This window comes from Gadus morhua, chromosome 20 (assembly GCF_902167405.1).
Source record: "Gadus morhua chromosome 20, gadMor3.0, whole genome shotgun sequence".
In the NCBI taxonomy this organism is placed as follows: domain Eukaryota; kingdom Metazoa; phylum Chordata; class Actinopteri; order Gadiformes; family Gadidae; genus Gadus; species Gadus morhua.
The window spans coordinates 9,614,493-9,637,032 of NC_044067.1; the positions used below are offsets into that span (position 1 = coordinate 9,614,493).

At 44.3% G+C, this 22,540-nt stretch overlaps 1 protein-coding gene across 1 annotated transcript in view; it reads left to right on the forward strand.

Moving 5' to 3' along the window:
- lrp1bb (low density lipoprotein receptor-related protein 1Bb) overlaps positions 1 to 22,540 on the forward strand; it is a 229,017-nt gene that overhangs the window by 195,218 nt on the left and 11,259 nt on the right. Inside the window, exons 65-83 of the mRNA XM_030344004.1 lie at positions 233 to 352; positions 1,302 to 1,421; positions 3,858 to 3,974; positions 5,231 to 5,337; positions 8,405 to 8,537; positions 9,298 to 9,404; positions 9,984 to 10,116; positions 10,936 to 11,058; positions 11,910 to 12,032; positions 12,292 to 12,438; positions 12,779 to 12,913; positions 13,630 to 13,749; positions 13,988 to 14,229; positions 14,805 to 15,028; positions 15,715 to 15,821; positions 17,057 to 17,173; positions 18,263 to 18,436; positions 19,354 to 19,479; positions 19,954 to 20,118. Of these exons, the coding sequence (XP_030199864.1) occupies positions 233 to 352; positions 1,302 to 1,421; positions 3,858 to 3,974; positions 5,231 to 5,337; positions 8,405 to 8,537; positions 9,298 to 9,404; positions 9,984 to 10,116; positions 10,936 to 11,058; positions 11,910 to 12,032; positions 12,292 to 12,438; positions 12,779 to 12,913; positions 13,630 to 13,749; positions 13,988 to 14,229; positions 14,805 to 15,028; positions 15,715 to 15,821; positions 17,057 to 17,173; positions 18,263 to 18,436; positions 19,354 to 19,479; positions 19,954 to 20,118 (2,640 nt within the window). The remainder of the gene's footprint in view (positions 1 to 232; positions 353 to 1,301; positions 1,422 to 3,857; positions 3,975 to 5,230; positions 5,338 to 8,404; positions 8,538 to 9,297; positions 9,405 to 9,983; positions 10,117 to 10,935; positions 11,059 to 11,909; positions 12,033 to 12,291; positions 12,439 to 12,778; positions 12,914 to 13,629; positions 13,750 to 13,987; positions 14,230 to 14,804; positions 15,029 to 15,714; positions 15,822 to 17,056; positions 17,174 to 18,262; positions 18,437 to 19,353; positions 19,480 to 19,953; positions 20,119 to 22,540) is intronic.

The window sequence follows — 22,540 nt, forward strand, 5'->3', positions numbered from 1 at the left end:
AAGTACACACACAAATTGAGTTTCACGTCGAATCCACTAGTTCTGCACGGAAAGGAATTCAAAGAGACAATTGTGTTGTGTTTCTGTTTAATCCCTGTTAAATCGAGATTGGATAGCCGTTGATGTTCAAATCGAAATCTTAAATATATGAAAAACAAGGTTTGCCTTAATGACCAAAGCCTTAACGATTCTAATAATAAAGCTTAATAAGATACTGTTTCCCCTCCTCCAGAGACGTACATCTGCCTCTCAGGCCAGTTCAAGTGCAACAAGAAGCAGAAGTGCATTCCTCTGAACCTGCGCTGCAACGGTCAGGACGACTGCGGCGACGCGGAAGACGAGACGGACTGTCGTGAGTAGCGGTGCCGTCCCGTTGATGTTACGTCCAACTCGTAGCCAGTACTTTGCAGTATGCAGTGTTCGCAATATTTCAGCTTTTTAGATTTGCAAACGTGCCTGACAAATCAGCCTTTTCAGCCATTTTATTTTATACTTTGCCCCCTTTATCCTGACTCGAATGGCTCAAAAAGCGAGGTTGGAGTTACTTGTCTTCATTCGACACGCACACACTCTTTTTTTTATTACAAATTTCAATTCACTCCATTTCGGAGCAACGAATCGACTCTGACCGTTATGACACAATGCGGTCTGGGGCTCGGTGTTCTAGGAGCGGTGTCTGGGTATTAGATCTCTGTCAGGAGCAGGGATGTATGAGAACGGAACTACACAGGCATGATGTAATGCCAGCTATCAGAACATCGCACCTCCATCAGGTGTTTCAGACTGCCACATACGTCTTGCGTGCGATTCCAGGGGAGGAGGTGAAAGAGCTGGGGGGTGGGTGGGGATGCGGGTGGGGGGTGTTGTTAAGCTCTAATTAAGGGGAAGGCTAATTACTCAACCGAAGCCACCCTCAATAGGCCTCAAGCGTGAACGGATGAGGCATTGAATTCATTTTTGGGGGTTTTTGATCATCACACTATTGTAATGATAACATCCAAAATTACTGTATGTCAGGTCACATTATGGTGTTATAAATTTCCATCCTGCTTTCGGATAATAATACGTTGAAATATTATCTCGATCAAAAAAAATGAAAGGCAGCAGTAAGCAGCGGCCCCGGGGTATTTTACGTTTTTATGTCGTGACTTTATCTTAAATTATTATTTTAATTGAGTGATGGCATGCTGAGTTACTGTTCACGATATTGAATGGCTCCACCCTCATGGCTCCATCCTTACGGCTCCACCGTTCTCTCCACCCCCCATCTCCACCCCGCCTCCCCATGTCTCCGTCCCCAGCGGAGAGCACCTGTTCCCCGGATCAGTTCCAGTGCAAGGCGTCCATGCACTGCATCTCCAGGCTGTGGGTGTGCGATGAGGACCCCGACTGTGCCGACGGCTCCGACGAGGCTAATTGCGGTGAGTTGTGAAAAAAGCACCACTTGAACACTCTTGTTTTTGTCCCCCTTTTAGAGCTCAGTGGGGGAGAGAGGGAGAGGGAGAGAGGAGGAGAATTCTGATTAGGAAATTAACCAATTTAACACTTGGGTTCTCTTCGGTTTATTTGCCTGCCCAACTTCTCTTTCTCTTTCTTTCTTTCTTTCTTTTTTACTTTCTTTTTTCTGTCTATCTTTTTTTTCCCTCCCCCCATCGGCTCTCTCTCGCTCTCTCTTTCTCTCTCTCTCTCTCTCTCTCTCTCTCTCTCTCTCTCTCTCTCTCTCTCTCTCTCTCTCTCTCTTGCCTTGAGAGAACTAGCGTGAAGGACTTCCATCCGTAGACATTGAGAGAAGACAATATACCTTCAAATTGTTCATACAAACAGTCCCTTTAATTCTCTTTCAACCTTCCCAGATAAAAATACCCGCACAATAGTTTTTGTATTAATGGGTCGGTCCCGTCTTTTTCACTTTATTTTGACCAGGCAAAATACCATGACAACGTATTGTGGCAGACATATTTTATTTGTGTTGAATTGAACCTGGCAGGCATGCACCGTTAAAAAAAAGTATCCTTTGAGGGAAGATGGCACATTCACTCAGCCAGCAGGCAGACACAAACAAGTGAATCAACTGAATGTGAACTTCCCCTTGGATCCAGAAAATGGCACAAATGGCAAAAGGAGGAATTATTATGTATATGGTAAGTGGTGAATGTCTGGGCACAGTCCGATTCTCTCTCAATAAAACACAAACTATGGAACGATATACTGTATGCCCAAGGTACTCCTCTTGATCTACGTTTCCATTTCATCTCTTGTTCAAAGGCTTAAGTTGTTTTGCAAACACACATGCAATGTGTGTGTTTTGGCACAGTGTAGGCTAAATTTGTATATAGAAAAACTTGACAACTTTGATGAGATGACGACTTCAATTTAGATTTTCCTTTCAGCAGCTAATTAATTTCTCTGTTTTGTCTTGCGTTTCTTTTGTGTGTAAAACCTTCATGATGAAAATCCTCATAGTTTGGCTCGAATCCTTTGACATTTGAGACATTGGTTAAGCCTTGTTTTACCAGCGTTTTATGTTATATGTTATGTTTTTTTAAGAGCCACAGCGAACATATCGGCAATTATTCTCACCATCTCTACAGTACATCAAATATTCATCAGCCAAACACCTCTGTCAACACATTGCGCGACACAGGAAAATAATGCTAATGTCGCGTCATCGTGCTTTTCACATTCAATTACCAGAGCCCGTAAAAGGAACTTTGGCTTGTGGGGATAGCATGGTAATGAGGCCAGTTGAACTGTGTGCGTTTGTGTGCGTGTGTGTGTGCAGGTGTGTGAGTGAATGCGTGCACGTTTGTGTATGTGTGTGTGATGGCACTGTTTTGTGCTGTGTCACGTCTCTCCTGCGCTCCAACAGACTGAGCAGTCGGTAATGAATTGCAGTCTCCCTCCCTCCAAACCCCCCCACCCCCCACCCAAACCCAGACCCCCACCCACCCCACCCCTCTCTTACGTTCCTGTTGCTCCAGCCCAGCGACGCTCTGTCCCGCTCCATCTTTTTTCCTCCTGCTGTCACGGCAGGGAATGGAAGCCAGCGAGAGACTGTCACAGAAGTGCTTGGATCTGGGAGTCGGGAGCCTTCCCCCGCGCGCTGATAACCGCTTTAGGCCGCGACATGGGGCCTGACTCAGCCCTTCATTGAAATGTTATTGTTTCCTTTTCTCTTCTTGTTTGTTGGGAGAATGTTGAGATTTTGGAATAATTGAAGTAAGGGTTTATTGCGTTTCTTCAGGGGGGTCTTTTCCGCGGCGTCAGCTTGAATGAAGCGTTAATTAAATCGCTATGTAGTGCTATATGTATTTATGAAGCACTAGGCAAATAGTGTAAATAGTTCCACTAACTTAATTGATTTTGGAATTGTGAATTCCGGCAGATGTGCAAAGATGTTTTAATAATTCATCCTGAATTCAAGGCACTCTTTGATTAAAGCATATACAGACTGGTCGGAGTCCACACATTTATTCAGTTTTAATACGCCATCAGATCTAGGGATGGCACTTTCAAATATACTTGATGTTCAAATAACACGATAAGTTTTGTCTCCCTTCCACAACACTAAGCTTATCTCCGCTTCTCCTTCAGGTATTTCACCTTGCAGCGTTTTAGCCTGGGGAGCGCGGGGCGTGTTCGGAAACCGTGTGTCAGACTTGCCTGGGGAAACCCTGCAGGAACGTTGACTTCTCATGGAGAAAAAGAAGGCACACGCCATTAATATTCATGCGCTTTGAAGACATTTTGGTTTTCATGTATTTATGAATTTGGATTTTGTCTGTGTCTGTGTGTGTTTGTGTGTGTTTGTGTTTGCGCCGTCATGTGGTGGTTGTTTGCCCCGCGTCCCGATGAAGATGAGAAGACCTGTGGCCCCCACGAGTTCCGCTGCGAGAACAACAACTGCATCCCGGACCACTGGCGCTGTGACAGCCAGAACGACTGCGGAGACAACTCGGACGAGCAGAACTGCAGTGAGTGGCCCCTTCTGCGTCGAGCTCCGCCCTTTCCACCTGCACCACCGCCGCCGCCACCGTCTCTACCTACCCCTACGTTAGCAGGTGGACGGGGAGAGGTCAACCTCCGCCCCTTTTTTCTGTAGCACCACCCCCCCTCACACCCTTTCATGGTTCTGTAATGCACAGCTGATCTTTCGAACAAAGACGCGTGACGCATGAGCCAGCCTGCGCACCTGATTTCATACAAGAGAGGTAATGTGGTGGCCTTTGCTCTGGCTCTCTGGTAATGAGGACGTTTCGACTGAGGATGTGATAGCATCGTCTTGGTATGTGTGTCTTTGTGTGTGTGTGTGTGTGTGTGTGTGTGTGCATGGGTTTGCGTGTGTGTGTTTCTTGTTGTCACGTCACATTTTCTCCCTTTTCTGCAGAGATCAACTAGCAAGGCTTCGATAACGCTTATAATTGAATCATCCATGCATCGAACCTAAGAAGAAAAAAATGAATGTTCACATAACTCGCTTTTATCTTCCTTATTGGGTTCGCATGCTCTCTCAGGACATGTGCGCAAGCATGCCCGCGATAGGCTGCTCCGCGCAGATCTGCTGAGTGTGCATCGCCCGTTTGATTTATTAGGTGCTTATTCCCAATACCTATTAATGTCACTTAAAATGCAAATAAAGGCCAGTCAAGTGTTGGACAAAGAATTAAGCAGGTGGGGCCTCGGCCGACAGAAAGGGAAGTGGCAAATCAGATGGTGCTGCAAAGCCTGCTGGGAGCCTTCCTTTGAAGCACAGCTCATAACACACATCCTGCGTTGGCTAACAACCCATGATAACAAGGGGAGGGCCCAGGCCCGCACCATCGGATGCAGCTGTTTAAATGCGTCTTAATGCCATCCTGTGGGACCCAGGCTCCCTCTAAATGGGTGCAATGGCACTTGCCAGATTTTTGGCTTTGGGGACCGCAGGCCCCTCCAGTGCAAGACTGGCTGTGCATGTATTTGCATGCTGAGCAGCCTGGCCAGTTAACTCCAATTCCAATGCAGAAACGACTCTAATTAGCCTACAAATTGTTGGTGGATTCTGAGCCGATTCTTTGGGGTGAGGGGGGCTGTTTTTCCGGGGGGAAACTAATCTACGGCGTCGATGCAAGTGACATTTTTTCTTTATTTTTTGCAGGCAAAATTATACAGTTGACATTTTACAGTTTAAGGCGCTGCTGTGGTGCTGCATCTTCATGATTGTTGTTTTCATTGTGTTTCTCTAACTCAGAGCCAGTCACTTGTAATCACAAAGACTTTCCGTGTTCCAATGGAGACTGCATCTCCTCGCGTTTCCGATGCGACGGGGACTACGACTGTGCGGATAACTCGGATGAGGTAACAGCAAGAAATTACCACATTATTGCTAAGCACTAAAGTCTTCCAGCTATTTTTCCACTCGGATGTGTTGTTTTAATAAGCTGGCATCGTTTTAAAGAGCTATTGTGTGATACTTTGCAGCATTCGGAAAGGGAACAGCCTCACTGTACCTGGTTGGTTTGGGAATGACTCATTGTCCTGCCATTGCTAAAAAAAATAACTAATAGGTCGGCAGAAACACTGTCTGTAATTATTACAATATGCCAAAAGGGTGACAAGCACTAAATATACTCAATGTCCGGGATATGACTGATATAGGGCTTCAACCAACGTATTACTGCGTGGTTCTTTGTTGAACTAAGTTGCCCATATATCTAGTGACCATATTACAATCGCTAAGTACGCAAACAGATATCATGCCCACGCTGTCAACAGATATTTCTTCCATTTGTACTGGGCTTTGTTTGTGTAAGGTCGCACCCACACATTATAAAGGGTTCATGCTTCGTTGGCCTCTCAACAGACAATTCACCAGTAATATATTGCTATCAACAGTTTTGAGATGCACACGGTGTCTCGTAATCCATAGGATAACATAAACATCCACTTGAATTCATTCATATATGTATGCATAACATGTAGTAGCGCTGTGTAAATGTGAGCAAGATCTTAGATCTCATGAAACAGATTGAACTTGCCCTAAGCAGACTCTTCTCATAAAGTGACTTCCAGGTGAGTCTGAGAACCATCTAAACATGAAATCGATATTGGAGTTTCTGAAATCTTGGCTGAGCAGCCAAGTAACAAAAACAACAGCTGGGAAGAGTGCAGAGCAGCTATAAGAATCAGAAACCATGGTTAGCTTTTTAAAAGTAAAAGATGTGTAGCCAAGTGCCCTGGAGAATAGTGCACTGCAACAAAGATATCCATCTATCTATAAACATATACATACAGTATATATAGATATATACTGACACACACAGCACAATTGGTAAACTATGCTGTTAATGGCTTGCAAAAATAATTACAGTACAATTCTGCCAGTACAGATGATCTAACTGCTGCTGAATACAATTAAATATTCCCCTCTGTTAACTTTGCAATTACATACCTAATACATGCACACTGAATTTATGTTTTTTCTAATGTAATCATTGAACGATAATGATTTACTAATTTACTAATTAAATGATTTACTAATTATTTACAATTTACTAATTATCTCATGATATGTTTAGGTTGATAAAACGCAAGTGCAGTCATTGAATCATGCTGTGTTATTTGACATGTCATGACGTGATATTATTTTCACGGAGTATTGGCTCATGTGAAACCGGTAATGTCTTATATTATAAAAATGTAATGTAATTAACACTAAATTATTCAAATTGATTCCATTTCCACCAGTAATGTTGACAGAATATTCGGAAATAGAAAGTATTTAAAGCAACCTATTTCCAGACCTCTAATAATAACCCGCCCATGGAGTTTTACAATTGCACCCGGAACAGTTATGTTCCTCAATCACATTGAATGGAAACCATGATTAGCCAATTGCACAGCTCATTGGATTGTCAATTGACGGTTCTGCCAATTCTGTGTGCGTCACTCAAGTCTGTGGGTGGACCAATTTAAATACACTGCAGTTAAAGTCTAGTTTCCCATTCAAACCTGTTACACATATGAAATGACTAACGATTGATCATGTGTGAGGCAAAAACGTTATTGTTTGTCATGTTCAGCGGTAACTCAATATTCTGTCGAACCCATTTTTGGCTTCAAATATCAAATCGTCTTATATCTCTGTAATGAATACTACATTAATTTGGGCCACAGGTAGGGCCCAGTCTTGGGCTACCTGATAGAGCTACTTTGCTGCTTTTCTCATCGAGCTCCCTGATTATATTGCATTTTCTTGACAAAGACTCAATTTGGCTTTGAAAACCTCGGTCGTCTGTCTGGAAGGCAGCCGAGGATGAGCCTCAGAAACACTCAGGAGACTGGAGTGGAATCAACCACAAGAATATTTTTCTTTGCTCATGTCGCAGGCAATCTAATGTGTTTTAATATAACAAAGGAGGTTCCATCAAAAAAGGTAGGAGAGACAAGCAGATTAAGGACTCCTGTGGTAATATTCTGAAATAACTTTTGATGTGCTGCGTTGTTGATTTGATAGGATCATGTCAGAAAATCGATTCTTTCCTCTTTGGCATTTTACAATTAATTTGCCAATGAAGTTCAAATAACACTTTTTTTTTTTTATCAAGATAATTTGTTTTATTCCTACATGTTAATGTGTCGGGCATGACAATGTTAAAAATGTGTTGTAGTGCTGTCAACCAGCGCTCTAGAAACCAATTGAATGATTTGAAGTGAAACAAAACGTAAATATGCCTTCATCATGCAAGGCATGACAACATTATTCTTCCCATCAAATTTCCAAGGGATGAACTAATAACGAAAATCAGGCCAGTCCGTGGAAATGAATTACTGTAAGATGCATAATTCAAGGACAAAGACTCGTTATTACCGTTCATTATCGGGGCTAATTTATTGCTCTGTTAAGCATTTTCACACCAATTTTATATGAAATCCCCTTCTATGCATAACAATGCACTGCTCATTTACAATTTAATGTGCATCCCCTGCCAATCGTCGCTTTCTGGGTCAGTGATATGATAGAAAGCGGGCCTTCTTCAATGGTTTCTGATTAGAAGTGGTCACCACGGATCGTCTTCACCCAGTGCTTATAATTGTCTGGTGTCGTCATGAACAGAGAAATTGTGTTTGTTGCTGCTTTTATTCTCTTTCCATACTTGAGCTCCTTGATGGTTCTGGTACTTGAGCAACCCAAGAAGATACCTCAGAGGTGAAATACACATATAAGTGTTTTTTTTATATGCCACTTGAACATAGAATATATACTGCGCGTGGCAGCCTATTTTCAATAGTTAATTATCTCAGCGCTGTCAGTGTTGTAGTGCAACCAAGGCCCCTGGTGTCTAATGGAGTATTGCCTCATGCTTTGAGGCTTCATGGAGATGTCCCTTTCTGAAGAGTGCTTTGTGCTCCTCTTTGTTTACAGAAGGACTGCGAAGCGCGCTGTGCGGATGATCAGTTCCGCTGCCACAACAACCTGTGCATCTCACTCAAGTGGCTCTGTGACGGACAGGAGGACTGCAAGACTGGGGAGGACGAGAGGAACTGCCAGGAAACAGGTTTTTCAAAATAAAACAATCAATGTTTTCAAGAAAAGAAATATGAGACGTGAAAGACATACGGAACAACTGAACGTCAACCAAAGAGAAAATTGTTTAAAGAAATGTGAAATCTCTGTAAAAACAAAAAAAAGGAAACCCTCGATATATCAAATTTGTATACTAGTCCAGGGATTACACAAAAATTACAAGAAAAAGTAACCAGGGATCATTGGAAGCTTTTTTTTGGTGTATCAATTTGTAAAAAGATTCATGCTGCTCAACAACAGCGAATCGACTGACAATTAAAGGATCCCCTCCTGAAAAGTGCGGTGTAATAGAAGCACAATAGCAACGCACAACAGCAACGCACAGCCGCATCCGGGCGTCCCGAGCAGATGCTGGTGCTCGCACGTTTTGTGAAGCTGAGTTGGCTTTGCAAGGCTGCTTGTTTCATCTGCTCCGCAGGGCTCCCACCGCGATGATTGGCCGCGTGTGTTAGCAAAGTGCTCCGACAGCCGACTGCTAAAGTACTTTGTTCAGCAGCAGGTATTGAGTCGTGTGCTCCATCCGGCCACGGGGAACACGTCATATTTAAGAAGCCAACCAGTCCCTGCATCAGCAACACCCAACTTCTACCATCTCCAAACACTTTGTGCTCCTCATTTTGATTGCAGATGTTTGTGATGTTGCGGTGCTTTGAGCAGGTTGAGCGGGACGGGGTTTGTGGGCGATTTTTAATGATTTTTCGGTCGATCTTGATGTTATCTGTGGTTCACAGCAGTCCCCTCCTGCTCCCTCAACGAGTACGTGTGTGCCAGTGGGGGGTGTGTGTCGGCCAGCCTGCGCTGTGATGGACATGACAACTGTCTAGACGGCTCAGATGAGGTCAGTTTGCTGAGCTCTGCACGCTTTTTATTTATTTTTTCCCTCGCTGTCACTTTTCCTTTTTTTTTAACAATATTAAGCTTTCAAATGCCACAAACAACATTCAAAAGGCAATAAGTCTGCGAAAGGCGCATACAGATACTATAGAGGACTAGCTGGGGTGTAGAACTGGTATTTACAATTCTAATGTGTTTACTTTGTGACATTCTATGTTCAAATGCAATATCGCCATCATGACTGTATATGTGTGTATCATCGTTGAAGTTATTAAGGTAAAGAGGTTGTATGCAGCATCTAACACGTGTCGATACATATTTCTCCCAAATACATTTGCCATTGACAGAGCAAATCAAAGGCAGTTCATTCTTTCCACAATGCATGCATTACTATTATTATAATACCTGTGCATGAGTCAGGAAGAACATTAAGATCTCAGACAGCTCTCTGTCTGCATCTGGCTGTGGTTATTATCCCTCCATTAGTCAAGTTCCGATACATCATTTTTTAACAAACCTTGAGCCCAGGGGGCACGGTTTGCCATTTTTTGGGGCGAAACCCATCTATGCTCTCTCTCTACAGATCGGCTGTGTGAAGGAGTGCAGAGAGGACGAGTTTCTGTGTCTTAACCGCGCCCACTGCATCCCGCGGCGCTGGCACTGCGACGACGTGTTCGACTGCGTGGACCACAGTGACGAGGAGAGCTGCAGTCAGGGTAGGGCGTGCGGGCGTCGTCACGGTGACCACAGCGACAAGGAGAGCTGCAGTCAGGGTAGGCCGTGTGGCCATCGTCAAGGTGACAACAGCGACAAGGAGTGCTGCAGTCAGGGTAGGGCGTGCGGGCGTCGTCACGGTGACCACAGCGACAATGAGAGCTGCAGTCAGGGTAGGGCGTTTGGGCGTCATGGTGACCACAGCGACAAGGAGAGCTGCAGTCAGGGTAGGGCGTGTGGCCGTCGTCACGGTGACAACAGCGACAAGGAGAGCTGCAGTCAGGGTAGGGCGTGTGGCCGTCGTCACGGTGACAACAGCGACAAGGAGAGCTGCAGTCAGGGTAGGGCGTGTGGCCGTCGTCACGGTGACAACAGCGACAAGGAGAGCTAGAGTCAGGGTAGGGCGTGCGGGTTAGCGTGGGCCCGCTGCATGCTGGGACGTCTGAAGTATGGCATGACACATCGGTTCACGGGTGAAAACCTCGCGCCGTTTGTACTCTTTCTCTCTGCACACTCCTGCATCCTACGCGGAAGTCTGCCTGGCGATGGAAGCGCTATTAGTCACATAGAAAGGCGTAGCTATGGAGACCAGGCAGCGGCATGTAATGCGGTTAGAAATAGTGGGGAAATATTTAGAAGACCTTGAAAGGGTTTTCGTAACGTCGGAAGTAGACCTTTACTTTGTGTGAGTTGGGGAGGTGTGTGTGGTCTTGGCCAGGCAATAACGACTGTCCACGGAAAGCATTATTGCCCGAGTCCCTATAGGTTAATAACCTCCCGGGTTTAGATGAACCAACAGCAGCCGTCTCTGTTATTACCAGGTTCCTTCTTCTGCCGCACTGATGAATTTGTCTGCAACAACACCTTATGCAAACTGCACGCGTGGGTGTGCGACGGCAAGGACGACTGTGGAGACAACTCGGATGAGGACCAAGACATGTGTGGTGGGTCCGCCTTCAAAGGCTTCTGATCAGACACTTTGTATACAATTGTTTTTCTTCATCATAAATAGAGCTGGGTTTCGATTCAAATTTCAAGAATCGATTTTATTCCGATTTTTAAGCTTCAGAATCGATTTTTTTCCGATTTTCTCAGATTCCATCCGATTCGATCCGATTTTGATCTGATTTCCGATTCGATCCGATTTCGATTCGATCCGGGGGTTAATGTTATTAAAAATGAAAAATGTATTTGAACCGTTTCCTTCACTTCATGACTTTGTAGAGAAGCAACATATTAAAACAAGTATTATATCAATATTAAACAGCAAATCTTACAAGTATTGGTAGTTACTGATGGCTGGAAGACTGATGAAAAGGTTAAGGGTCAATCTACCTTCAAGAAAGATAATTCAGGACAATAAATGGAGGACATCATTGAGGTGACTATATCTGCAACAGTGGATTCCTACTGGGACACTAACCAGTGCATTATTATTATGCTTGAAAATAATTAAGAATTCACCCAAAAGCGGTTGCTACCAAAAGCATTTTTATTTTAAAACTGCTCACACTTAATAAACTGAGAAGTACTGAAACTGAAAAAAAAAAAATATATATATATTAATTTAAAAAAATCGATCTTTGGACGTACAAATCGATAATCGGTCATTAATATGCGAATCGATTAAAAATCGGAAAATCGATTTTTTCAACACAGCTCTAATCATAAAGAACATAATGAACCGTCATGGTGTGCAGCGTCCTCAAAGACACTAGTGGGTCCCTCCGTAATGGATTCATTTTTGGGGGGGAAAGACGGTGGATGAAATCAAGGCATGGCTTTCTCTCCCCAGCCAAACACGCGTGCCCTCCCACCAGGGCGTTCCGTTGCCGCAACGACCGCGTGTGCCTGCGCACGGACCAGGTGTGCAACAAGGTGGACGACTGCGGAGACAACTCGGACGAGGAGGAGTGTGGTGAGTAGCCGGCCCATGGTTCACGGTTCATGGTTTATGGTTCGCCATCAGGACACAGAGATACTAGAGAAATGCGACCGCTTTGATGTTCTAGCATTTATTTGTTATTCTAATCCTGTGAATGTTCTAAAGTGAAAGTGGAGATGGCTTTCCTTGGGGGGAGGTGGTTGTCAAAGAGGTGTTAAACAGTGCTATAGGGGAGTTCACCTGCGTGGCGGACGTGGCGTGGCGTGAAACCGAACGCTCTGTGTTCCTACAGCAGAGGCGGTGACCGGCAGACCGCGACCGTGCGGCAAGACGGAGTTCACCTGCGGCAACCAGCGCTGCATCCCCGCCCAGCTGCAGTGCGACCTCTTCAACGATTGCGGTGGAGAAATGAGCTTGGATGAGCAGGAATGCAAAGGCCGTACGTACCGTACTCCACCCATCTCCCCCCCCCCCCCCCCTGCTGTCATGGGCGCGGACTTCAAGGAAATTGCACGCGCAGGGGGGCGAGATGAAAAGGGTCGCTGGACCCTGAGTGAAATTGGCACTTTTTTTAGTTTGATCTGTTGTTTGGTTATTTATGGTAATTTATGTATCGCCCAACGACTTGAGTCGTGTTCTGCGCTATATGAAAGGGGCTACGGCAAAGATATGTGGCCCTCTTGGCTTCGTAGCACATCAAACATGAGTGCACAGCAGGTATCTAGCATGCCGCCAGGAGTGATGGAGTCTAATCAAAGTCCTGTTCTTTTAACACACAGTTTCCAACGGGGACGTATGTGGGAAGAAAACAAACCCCTGCGGGGAGGATGCAATCTGCAATCAAACAAATGCTAATGGCGTTTGCCATTGTAAAGCAGGCTTCAAGAGAGACCAAACAACCAGCCAGTGCCAAGGTATTGTATGCTCACATCGGTGTCTGCCTTGTTCCGCCATGCAAATAAGTTAAACCCAAACAGGGTTGTGAGCAATGATACACAGAACTGCATTAGGCTGCGCCAAGGGTAGCCTAATACAGGCGACCGTGTGGTTCAGCGGTAGCCGGAAGGTGACTTTTTTAAAATGGCAAATCACTTACCTGCTTTTGGTGGATTTTCGAATTTTCCCAACCCAGTAAAACCCAGGATGTAATTTGCTCACATTTAATTGTACCATAACCAATTTTGGCATCTGGCGTTGTGTTTTTCCGAATTTTCAACCACTTCTTAGATAGTGCCTCGCAGAGAATAGGACACAGGGGGGTTGATTCTTCCACTAACCACTAGTAACGGAAGTAACTTCAAACTATGATACCACTTTTACACTTTCATTTTAAGTGATGATAGCGGCAATTATTCAATCAAGCAATCCAGATCCTGGTGTCTGATTCACACTTAATGGGTTTGTGCGAGGAAACGGGAAAATTCCTTTTACAGTGCGCCGATGTCATTTCCTCTTTCGTAACAGGTCAAGGCCACCATTTATAAGGTTCGGAAATGAAAGATGATTGAAGAATGATTAAAGCTGCACTGAGAGCTCAACTTTGTAGGAGGCAGGAGTTATTAGACCGTGTGTCTGAGAATAACTGCCAAAGTTCTGTCTTCATCTTTGCTTTCTTTTCCTTTCTTTCCAGAAATCAATGAGTGTCTCAAGTTTGATGCATGTGCACACTATTGCACTAATACTAAAGGATCTTTTAAATGCACATGCGATCGGAACTATAAAGAGGTCAATGGCAATTGTATAGCAAAAGGTAAGAACCCGAACTTTGCATTTTTCAAACATCAATTCATTAATTGTGTTCAATTAAGCTAAGATAATCAACATTGATATTCAAAAATATTGTTTTCATAATTGAATTGTAATTTTGTTAATCATGAGGCATAGTCAAAGTTGATTGTATGTTTGTGTGCTATGTTCAAACTGTTCAATACCCTCAATGGAATTGAGCCACTCTTCATTTTCTTTGCATATAAATAAACCATCGGCAGGACCAGAGGATCGAGTGCTCTACATTGCTAATGACACTGAAATCCGAAGTTTTGTGTATCCATTTAACCAGAGCCATGGACACAAAGTACTCACTCGCATCGAGGACAATGCACGCATTATTGGAATGGATGCACTGGTTCACCACCAAAAGTTTATCTGGGCTACACAGTTTAACCCTGGTGGACTTTTTTACAAAGAAACCCTAGACAGAAGTCAAACTAAATCTAATGTCAAAAACATTGTAAGTATATCCAAAGGTGTTGATGAATGACTATTTTTTTCTAAGCAAGCGCATTAAATTTTTAGTTATTGTGTAGGCCTAGATTGCCCTGAATCTGTTTTTGGTGCCTTGATTGACTTGGAACGAGCCCAATCTAGTTACATTAAGTAGTTATGATTTAATTTAATATATTGCTTGTTGAATAAATGATGATGATTATTTTTGTTTTGTTAAGTAATGGTTGAATTATTCAATCCCTTATTGGTTTAAATGAGCCAAACCTTCAGGGTAATATATTCTTACAGATTGGCTTAAGCCAACTCTTTCATTTAGCGGCATATTGCATTAAAACGGCAATTCGTAATACTTAGATTAACCGTTACAACATAACTCATAGGTATATTACTTTATAGTCAGTGCTGGAACTATGGTATCAATTTGATAGCTTTGTTCCATCTCATCAAAGGTAAACTAACCCGTTCTAAATCTTCCTGTCTTTCGTTGAACTCAATTGAATACAACTTAGCGCATTGAATCAATGCGCAGCGAGCCTCTCACGCAGGGCCTAACGTTTTGCTACCCATTGATTCCACCAGTGCTCAGACTTTCGCCGGCCAAGGGATGTGTCTGCCGACTGGATCACGGGCAATATCTATTGGACGGATCACTCGCGAATGCACTGGTTCAGCTATTACACGGCCCACTGGACCAAGCTGCGCTACTCCATAAACGTGGGGCAGCTCAAGGGACCCAATTGCACCCGGCTGGTGACCGACATCGCTGGAGAGCCCTATGCCATCGTGGTCAACCCGGCCCGAGGGTAAGACCTGCTCCTCCGGGAAGCTAATCTCGGCCGACTGCTGGTGCTGGTAGGGTGCACATAGGGTAGGAGTGGGAGAGGACTCCCACGTCCTGTCACTTCCCTCCTACCCCAACCCCACTCATGCACTCGTGCGTGCATATGCACAGACATTTCAGGATGCAGGCGCTTAGCCATCGTTTTATTGGAAGATGGGAAGATCAAGGGAGATTATAACATGAGAAAATAAATAGTGGGACTTTCTATCGATGTATAGTTGTAAAAGACCTGAAGTGGGGATCCAAGTACGCAGACTCTTTAAGTCTGTGCTTTCAAGATCTTTAGCGATATTCCCAGTGTGCAATACGTACTTGAATATGCAGTGTCTCTTAATGGGATGGATTTGAATCTGATGATGCGTGATATTTAATGAGGTGTGTAACTTCCAGCAGAAGCTATGTGCTATCATCAGGACGTTGTAGAGGACGATGTTAACAACCATGTTTCGGATCAAATGTGGATCTTGGTTGGAATGTGTTCAAAATGTTGACAATGTTTTTTGTTGCACCTCAGGGGCCATACACACGTGTTCAGACTCTACTATTTCAAACGTATTGTTACCCCCAGTGGTTCGGCACCTGCAAAAAAGTTGGATGTGCGTGTCGTATGTCTCCTTTCTACGGTGTTGACAACCAGCCACTTTGCAGGATGATGTACTGGAGCGTGATAGGAGACCACTCCCATATAGAAGAGTCCGCCATGGACGGCTCTCTACGCCGGATACTGCTGGAGAAGAACCTGAGGAGACCGACCGGTAACGTCTTATCTATTTCCTCTTAAGACCAATGATGAAGTTAAACTCAATAAATGCATTTGAAATGTTTCAATTAACCATGCCAACCTTATCGGAGGAATTGTGTAGATCTACTTCAATGGGATCCCTCTACTTTTCTCTAATATGATAGAGTACTGCTTCATACACAGACAAAAGTGCGAGCATTGATACAATTTTTTTTCAGTCGAAACAACGAAGGGCGCAACTCCCGGACCAATGATCTCAATGGTCCACCTTTTCCACAATTTATTTGCAGAAGTCACATTTCTTCACAAAACACTTATGAGGCTTTATTCACCTATTTTTGAAAATAGGTATACATAATGCAATAACGGTTCTCTTCTGATGAGATACTAGAGCCATATAATGAGAAAATGCACGGATGCATAGCACGAGGCAATTACAATATCTCCAGTCACTAAATATACTTTACATTCGACGCATGAGTTCCTGACAGGGAACATACGGTACCCTGGACAAACATTCTGCCTTACGGGGCTCAGGAGGATAGCGTTATCATGCGATACGAGACGGTACTACGGAGGGGAAAAGAGGAGATCATCTCTAAGACGTTGCAGGGCCCTTTGGGGGCCGTCTTGAGGGAGAAGCTTAGTGCTGATCTGGGTCTGAAGAGCTCCTTTGGCCTGCTTTTAATTCAGAGGGACCCATGCTTTGTCTCTGGCTACAGTAGGCTGAATTAATCACCCGCAAGAAAAACACAAACCCATTTAGTCGCCGAAGCCAGGTGTTCATATTTACCCGGTCAGCGTGCACTCCGATGGGAAAAACGCAGCCCCAGACCCCAGAAGGTTTGGGTCTTTTGTTAAATGATGATGCAGGGCACAGCACCGAAGGCTAAATCGTCGTAAGATCTGTAAAAACCCCATCCACCTTGTGGAACGAGGTTATTTTTCACACACACACACACACACACACACACACACACACACACACACACACACACACACACACACACACACACACACACACACACACACACACACACACAAACATGATATATTAATCGTGTCACGCACGCAACGGAGTGCAAACAGTCAATGAACCCCCCCGACACATTTGCTTTGAAATTGTGTTTAAGTATTTCAGGAAAAGCCATTAAAATCTGGGAGGGGCGGGTCCAACAGGAATGAAGCAATACCTAATGATCGCCCTTACACCGATCATAAGTCAAATTAATTTCTTCCTTTCTTCAGGACTGGCTATTGATTATTTCAATCAGCGTTTGTATTGGGCCGACCCCGAGCTCTCGCAGATCGGCAGTATTAGATTGGATGGCTCTGACCCTCTGGTGACAATCAGCGAGAGACACGGTAATGTCGCAGCCGTAGCCGCAAAAGAGCCATGCATCTCTCTTTCTCTCTCGCATTCCCTCTGCTATCCATCTCTCCCTTCATCTATCCTCTGCCTTTGTCTGTCTCACACTCTCTCTCTCTCTCTCTCTCTCTCTCTCTCTCTCTCTCTCTCTCTCTCTCTCTCTCTGTCTCTGTCTCTCTCTGTCTCCCTCTCGCACATTCCCTCTCCTATCCATCTCTCCTCTGCCTATGTCTGTCTCTCTCTCTCTCTCTCTCTCTCTCTCTCTCTCTGTCTGTCTGTCTGTCTGTCTGTCTGTCTGTCTGTCTGTCTGTCTGTCTGTCTGTCTGTCTGTCTGTCTGTCTGTCTGTCTGTCTGTGTCTCTCTCTCTCTCTCTCTCTCTCTCTCTCTCTCTGTCTCCCTCTCTCACATTCCCTCTCCTATCCATCTCTCCTCTCGCCTTGTCTGTCCATATCTCTCTTTCTCTATCACATTCCCTCTCCTATTATCTCTCCCTCAATCTCTCCTCTCCCTATGTCTGTCCTTTTGTCTCTCTAGCCTGCTCTCTCTCTCTCTTTCTCTCTCTCTCTCATTCCCTCTCCTATCCATCTCCCTCTCCATCTCTCCTCTCCTTATGTATGTCCTTCTGTCTGTCTCGCTCTCTCACCTCCTCTCCTATCCATCTCTACTCTCCCTATGTATGTACTTATGTCTCTCTCTCGATCTCTCTCTCTCGCTCTCTCTAGCTCATTATTTCACTCTCTCTCGCCCTCTTTAGCTCGCTCACCCTCTCTCTCTCACGATCTCACTCTAACCACTCGCCTATGGATGTGTGCCATTAATAGCCTTTTTTACTAGATCAATATTACTTACATACTTTGTGTCGACCCATCTGTCAATGCACTAGTCTGTCATCAGCCATCACAGTTTTATATATTTATTAGTTTAAATACAGACACTACACTATACAACACAGCACAGGATACTCTCTGCTTCCCCTACAGCGCACTCCCCTGTCCCCCCCCCCCCCCCCCCCCCCCCCCCTCAAACCTTCTCGTGTTTCGTCGTTCACGTTCTGCTACTCGCCGTTTGTCCGCTTGACTCGACAGGTGTCTCCCAGCCCTACCGGATCAATATATTTGAGGACTACATCTACGGCACAGGGCTGAAACACGACACCTTCAGGATCCACAAGTTCGGCCACCTGCCGGTGGAATTCCTCCACCTGGGTGTGGAGAAGCCCACCAACGTGTTGGTCTCCCACCGCTACAAGCAGCAAGACGGTACGCCGCCAGGTCCCTCCCCCTGCACTGAAAGGCAGCAGGCGTTAAGGAACGCCCACAAGATGTATTCAGCCGCTGCCCTCCCCCCTAGCGAGCATTGTGTATACTGTCAATAGAGAAATGGCACGGGTTAATCCAATTCAAGGTGAAAATGAAATCCTCTAGGCAGCCGGACAATCTGTTATCTGCTCTTCACGTGCGCTGCATAAAGTCATCATCGGGAGCCCCCCTCAACCCCCCCACCCCCCACCAACCGCCCAGCCCTGAGATGGGGGGCGATCGATTCGCCCCTTCCCGTCCACCGCTTTCAAATGCTGCACATCTGTCCCGGTTATTTGTTACATCAGGGGTCTTAATGGTGCCAGAGGATAAGAAAAGATCACTCTTGGATTTTCTTTTTTCTTCTTATCCAAAGGGCAGCTGGGCCATTCTCCAGTGCCTCATTAGATGAGGCGTTAGAATTTGCAGGCTGTGGACAAGTTGTGCAAGAGAGATTGAGAGGGATTTTGATGTGTTAAGAAATACTCCCTAACAACCGTTTCAGTCGTTTTTTTTTTTTAAAGCATTTTGATTTGTGATGTGTGCAATGAAGCGGAGCATATGGGATGTATGGGTCGTTCATGCCAAGCATGCTTAATGAGTCTGCCTGGAACGTGCGGACTAAATCATGCCATACCTTAGCATTGGAAATGCTTCCAAAAAGAATCGACTTTGGCAAGCACCATCTGAAATGTTCACACAGATTATTGGCACAAAAAGAAAACATCTTGCCCCTCAGAAGAAAAAGACAACATTATCTCCGTGTGAATACTTTTATTGAAGTTTGCTCGGGAACGTAGAGGTTTTATTCATCTGTACTTTTGATTTGTGTTTTCTTTTTTTATGTACACTTTTTTATTCTTTCTTCTTCTTTACAGCGACCAATCCATGTCTGCGAATGAGTTGTGATTTCATGTGTCTGCTGAACCCGTCGGGAGCCAAGTGTACCTGCCCAGAGGGGAAAGTGCTGGTTAATGGCACCTGTAGTAATGTCAATATGTCAGGTAGGCCTGCTCCTGTCCTGATGCAATGCAGAGTGGGTTGCGGCACACACACAATCATGATGTTGCGTGCGCATGCGTGTTATTGTTTTGGCTTTTTGACCCATATGGAAAAAAGCTGTATAAGAAATAGATATATCAATACTGGGAATATAATAGAAATATAATCTACATACGTGACATGTTTCTGGGAATCTTTTGATCTCAAGCATTCTATGTGTCGTATAATATTATTTTTCCAGTTGTATGATTGATATTTTTCTTCAGACAGAAAATGGAACATGTTTAATGTTGAATGGTTTATATTCTACTGTTCTGTGTTTATCGTCTACGGTATTGTACTAACGGAAAAGGCTGAACTTCAAAACAATAGAGAAAAAGCAATGACGAATTTGCGATGTAAAAACTCTGATATTATAACAATTGCTGGTTACAACAGTTAATCATGATGTTGGCCCTTTTGTTTGTTTGTTGTAGGGGAGCTGTGCCGGCCTCCTTGCGAGAACGGAGGACGTTGCCTGGCCAATGAGAAGGGAGACTGGAGGTGCTACTGCTGGCCTGAGTTCTCAGGGGAACGCTGCGAGGTTAACCATTGCACAGACTACTGCCTAAACGGAGGCACCTGCATGGGCTCCCCACTGGGTGAGGCGACCGCACTAATGTCATGTTAAGTGGTTTGCGGGGAGGGAGAGTAGGCAAACACACACAGAGGATGTTTGAGGTTGTCTCTCCCATGCTACTAGAAGATTTAACTCTGGTCGTTTGGAACAGGGATGGGGGCAAGCCATAAGTGAAGGGGCTTTATGATCCAAAACGTTGAGTTTATGGGGGATTTGGTTGGTGTTTAATTCCTACTTTGGATGGCACTGAGCGGTGTCGTGTTAGTGTGCAGCAGTATTGTGGGACGAGGCTAATGATCTTCTACTTTGCGATCTGAGCAGCCTGAGGCAGCAACAGATTACAGCTGCTTCAGCGTTGGAACCACAAAAGAAACTGCTGTCAGCAAATTCCCATGATTTGAAAAATAATTACTAATAAAACGACACGTTGCAACATAATGTCAAAATCCACCGTCCATCTGTCTTACGCAAATGGTCTTTGGTTATTTTACTCTGTAATAGTTATGGTGGGACACCAGTTGGACAACGAAAAAAATAAAACGGGATATAGAATTGCCCTTAAGTTTTACGTCGCAAAAATGTTGCTCGATATCTAAATTACGTTCTACTGGGGTGCTGTATTTTCTGCCACCTAAGTGGTTAAGATAGTAATTATCCCAAACATCTCTGAGTTTGTTTACAATGATAAACTGTGTGGCTTCACCACTGCAATTATCCTAGGACTGCTGTAGCTTTTTGAACACTAATTGAAATCCTGAGGTGTCCACATAGATTGTTATACTTGCTCAGTGTTTGGGTTGAACCAAGCCAATGAAAACTGGCTGTGAGTATTTTTTTGTTTTTGTTGGGCGAGGAAGGCAAACTTACATTGGCTTTGAAATGCAATTTGGAAAGTGTAGATGAAATGTTTATCTCTTGAAAAGTAGTCTCCACTCACACCAAGTGTCCTAAATTTGATTTCTTTTTTTCTTTTTCGCACAGCAAAAACAAATATCTCTCCTCACATTCCTACCAGGATCTATGTCGGACCAAAACAGCACCGAATGCTATTTTAGCACAATATAACACAGTCATCTTATAACACAATAAGGCTCTTCAGATAGTTATCAGTATATCAGTCTTGGCCAACAAAACACTGTTAGCCTCGTCACTGGCTTACTCTGTGACCGTGGCATCATATGCACCCTGTAGATAAAAATAAATCAAAATTCATACATTGATATTGAGGAGTATTATTGCCAAATGTCACCCACCATTACGGGATGAAGTGTGTGTGTCTATTTATGTGTGCAGCATAACCGGGCGAGATTAGGGAATATTTGTTTTGCGCTGCTGGGCTCCGGAGCAGTTCATTCATGCTCTGCAATTGACTGGTTTTTCATAAAGGGAGAGGCTGCGCTGTATTGAGCACACGTCTCCTGGGCACCAGCATATTGGTGTAAATAACCAGCAGAGGAGGATGTGGGCTGATTTAAGGCAAGCTTCAGCCAAGGGAATGGCTTTGGTATCTGAACAAACGGCCAGCACCTTGCAGTCAAGTACGTGCTGGACATTTGTTTATTTGACCTGTACCTCAAAGGGATTCTTGAAGCGTGTGAAAACTGTGTGCGAGACTTTTGAGTGGTGCAACAATGATGTTGGCAATCGAGATACACACACATTTGATTGACAATCTAAAAAAAAAAGTTTTTTTAACCGCTTTATTCCCTTTGGTTGTTATAAAACGACCATTGCCACTGTAAGTATTAGAAATGAAAACCTTGTCCAAGTCAGTAACCCTGTTATCCATTGCCATCTGAAATATAAAAGCGAGCAAGGTCCCTCTCACTGAGTCCTGACCTAACATGTTTTTATGAACCATCGGAGCACTCTGGGAATTGTTCCCTCCTGTGGCCTACCAACAAAAAAAATCTGAAATTGTAATCTTCCTTGAGGGGACTATTCGAATGAAAAAATAAAAAAATAAAATGCATGCTTTGTTTGTGTCCGTCTCATTTAAAAGGCATCATCAACCTTTCCTATGATCGCTCGCGGTACTCCGAGGGGCCACAGGGGGCTTGTTTAATCGCGCTTGTAACTCAAGGTTAAAGCCCTGTTCAGAAAGCAGGACCTGCTTTAGATCATGGTTTCCAGTGGTCCAATGTTTGCTGCTTATCTGGCTCTCAGCAATCCTCTGGAGTGCTTTTAAGGCACAAGGATTTACTCGTCCAGGAGCTAAAAGGCCCCGTTCTGTTCCCACTGTTCCAGTTCACACAGATCCTTCCTGAGTGTTGTGTCCTAAGGGTAAGAGATGTGTCCGTATGAACCATCCTTTCATCTGAAGCGCGTTAGATTTTGTTCTGTTCCTTTTCCCAGGGCTCTTAGCATTAATAATGTTAACACGCCAAGTACTTTTATAGTACTTGGCATGTTAACATAAGTTTAACCTATAGCTTCTTAAACAT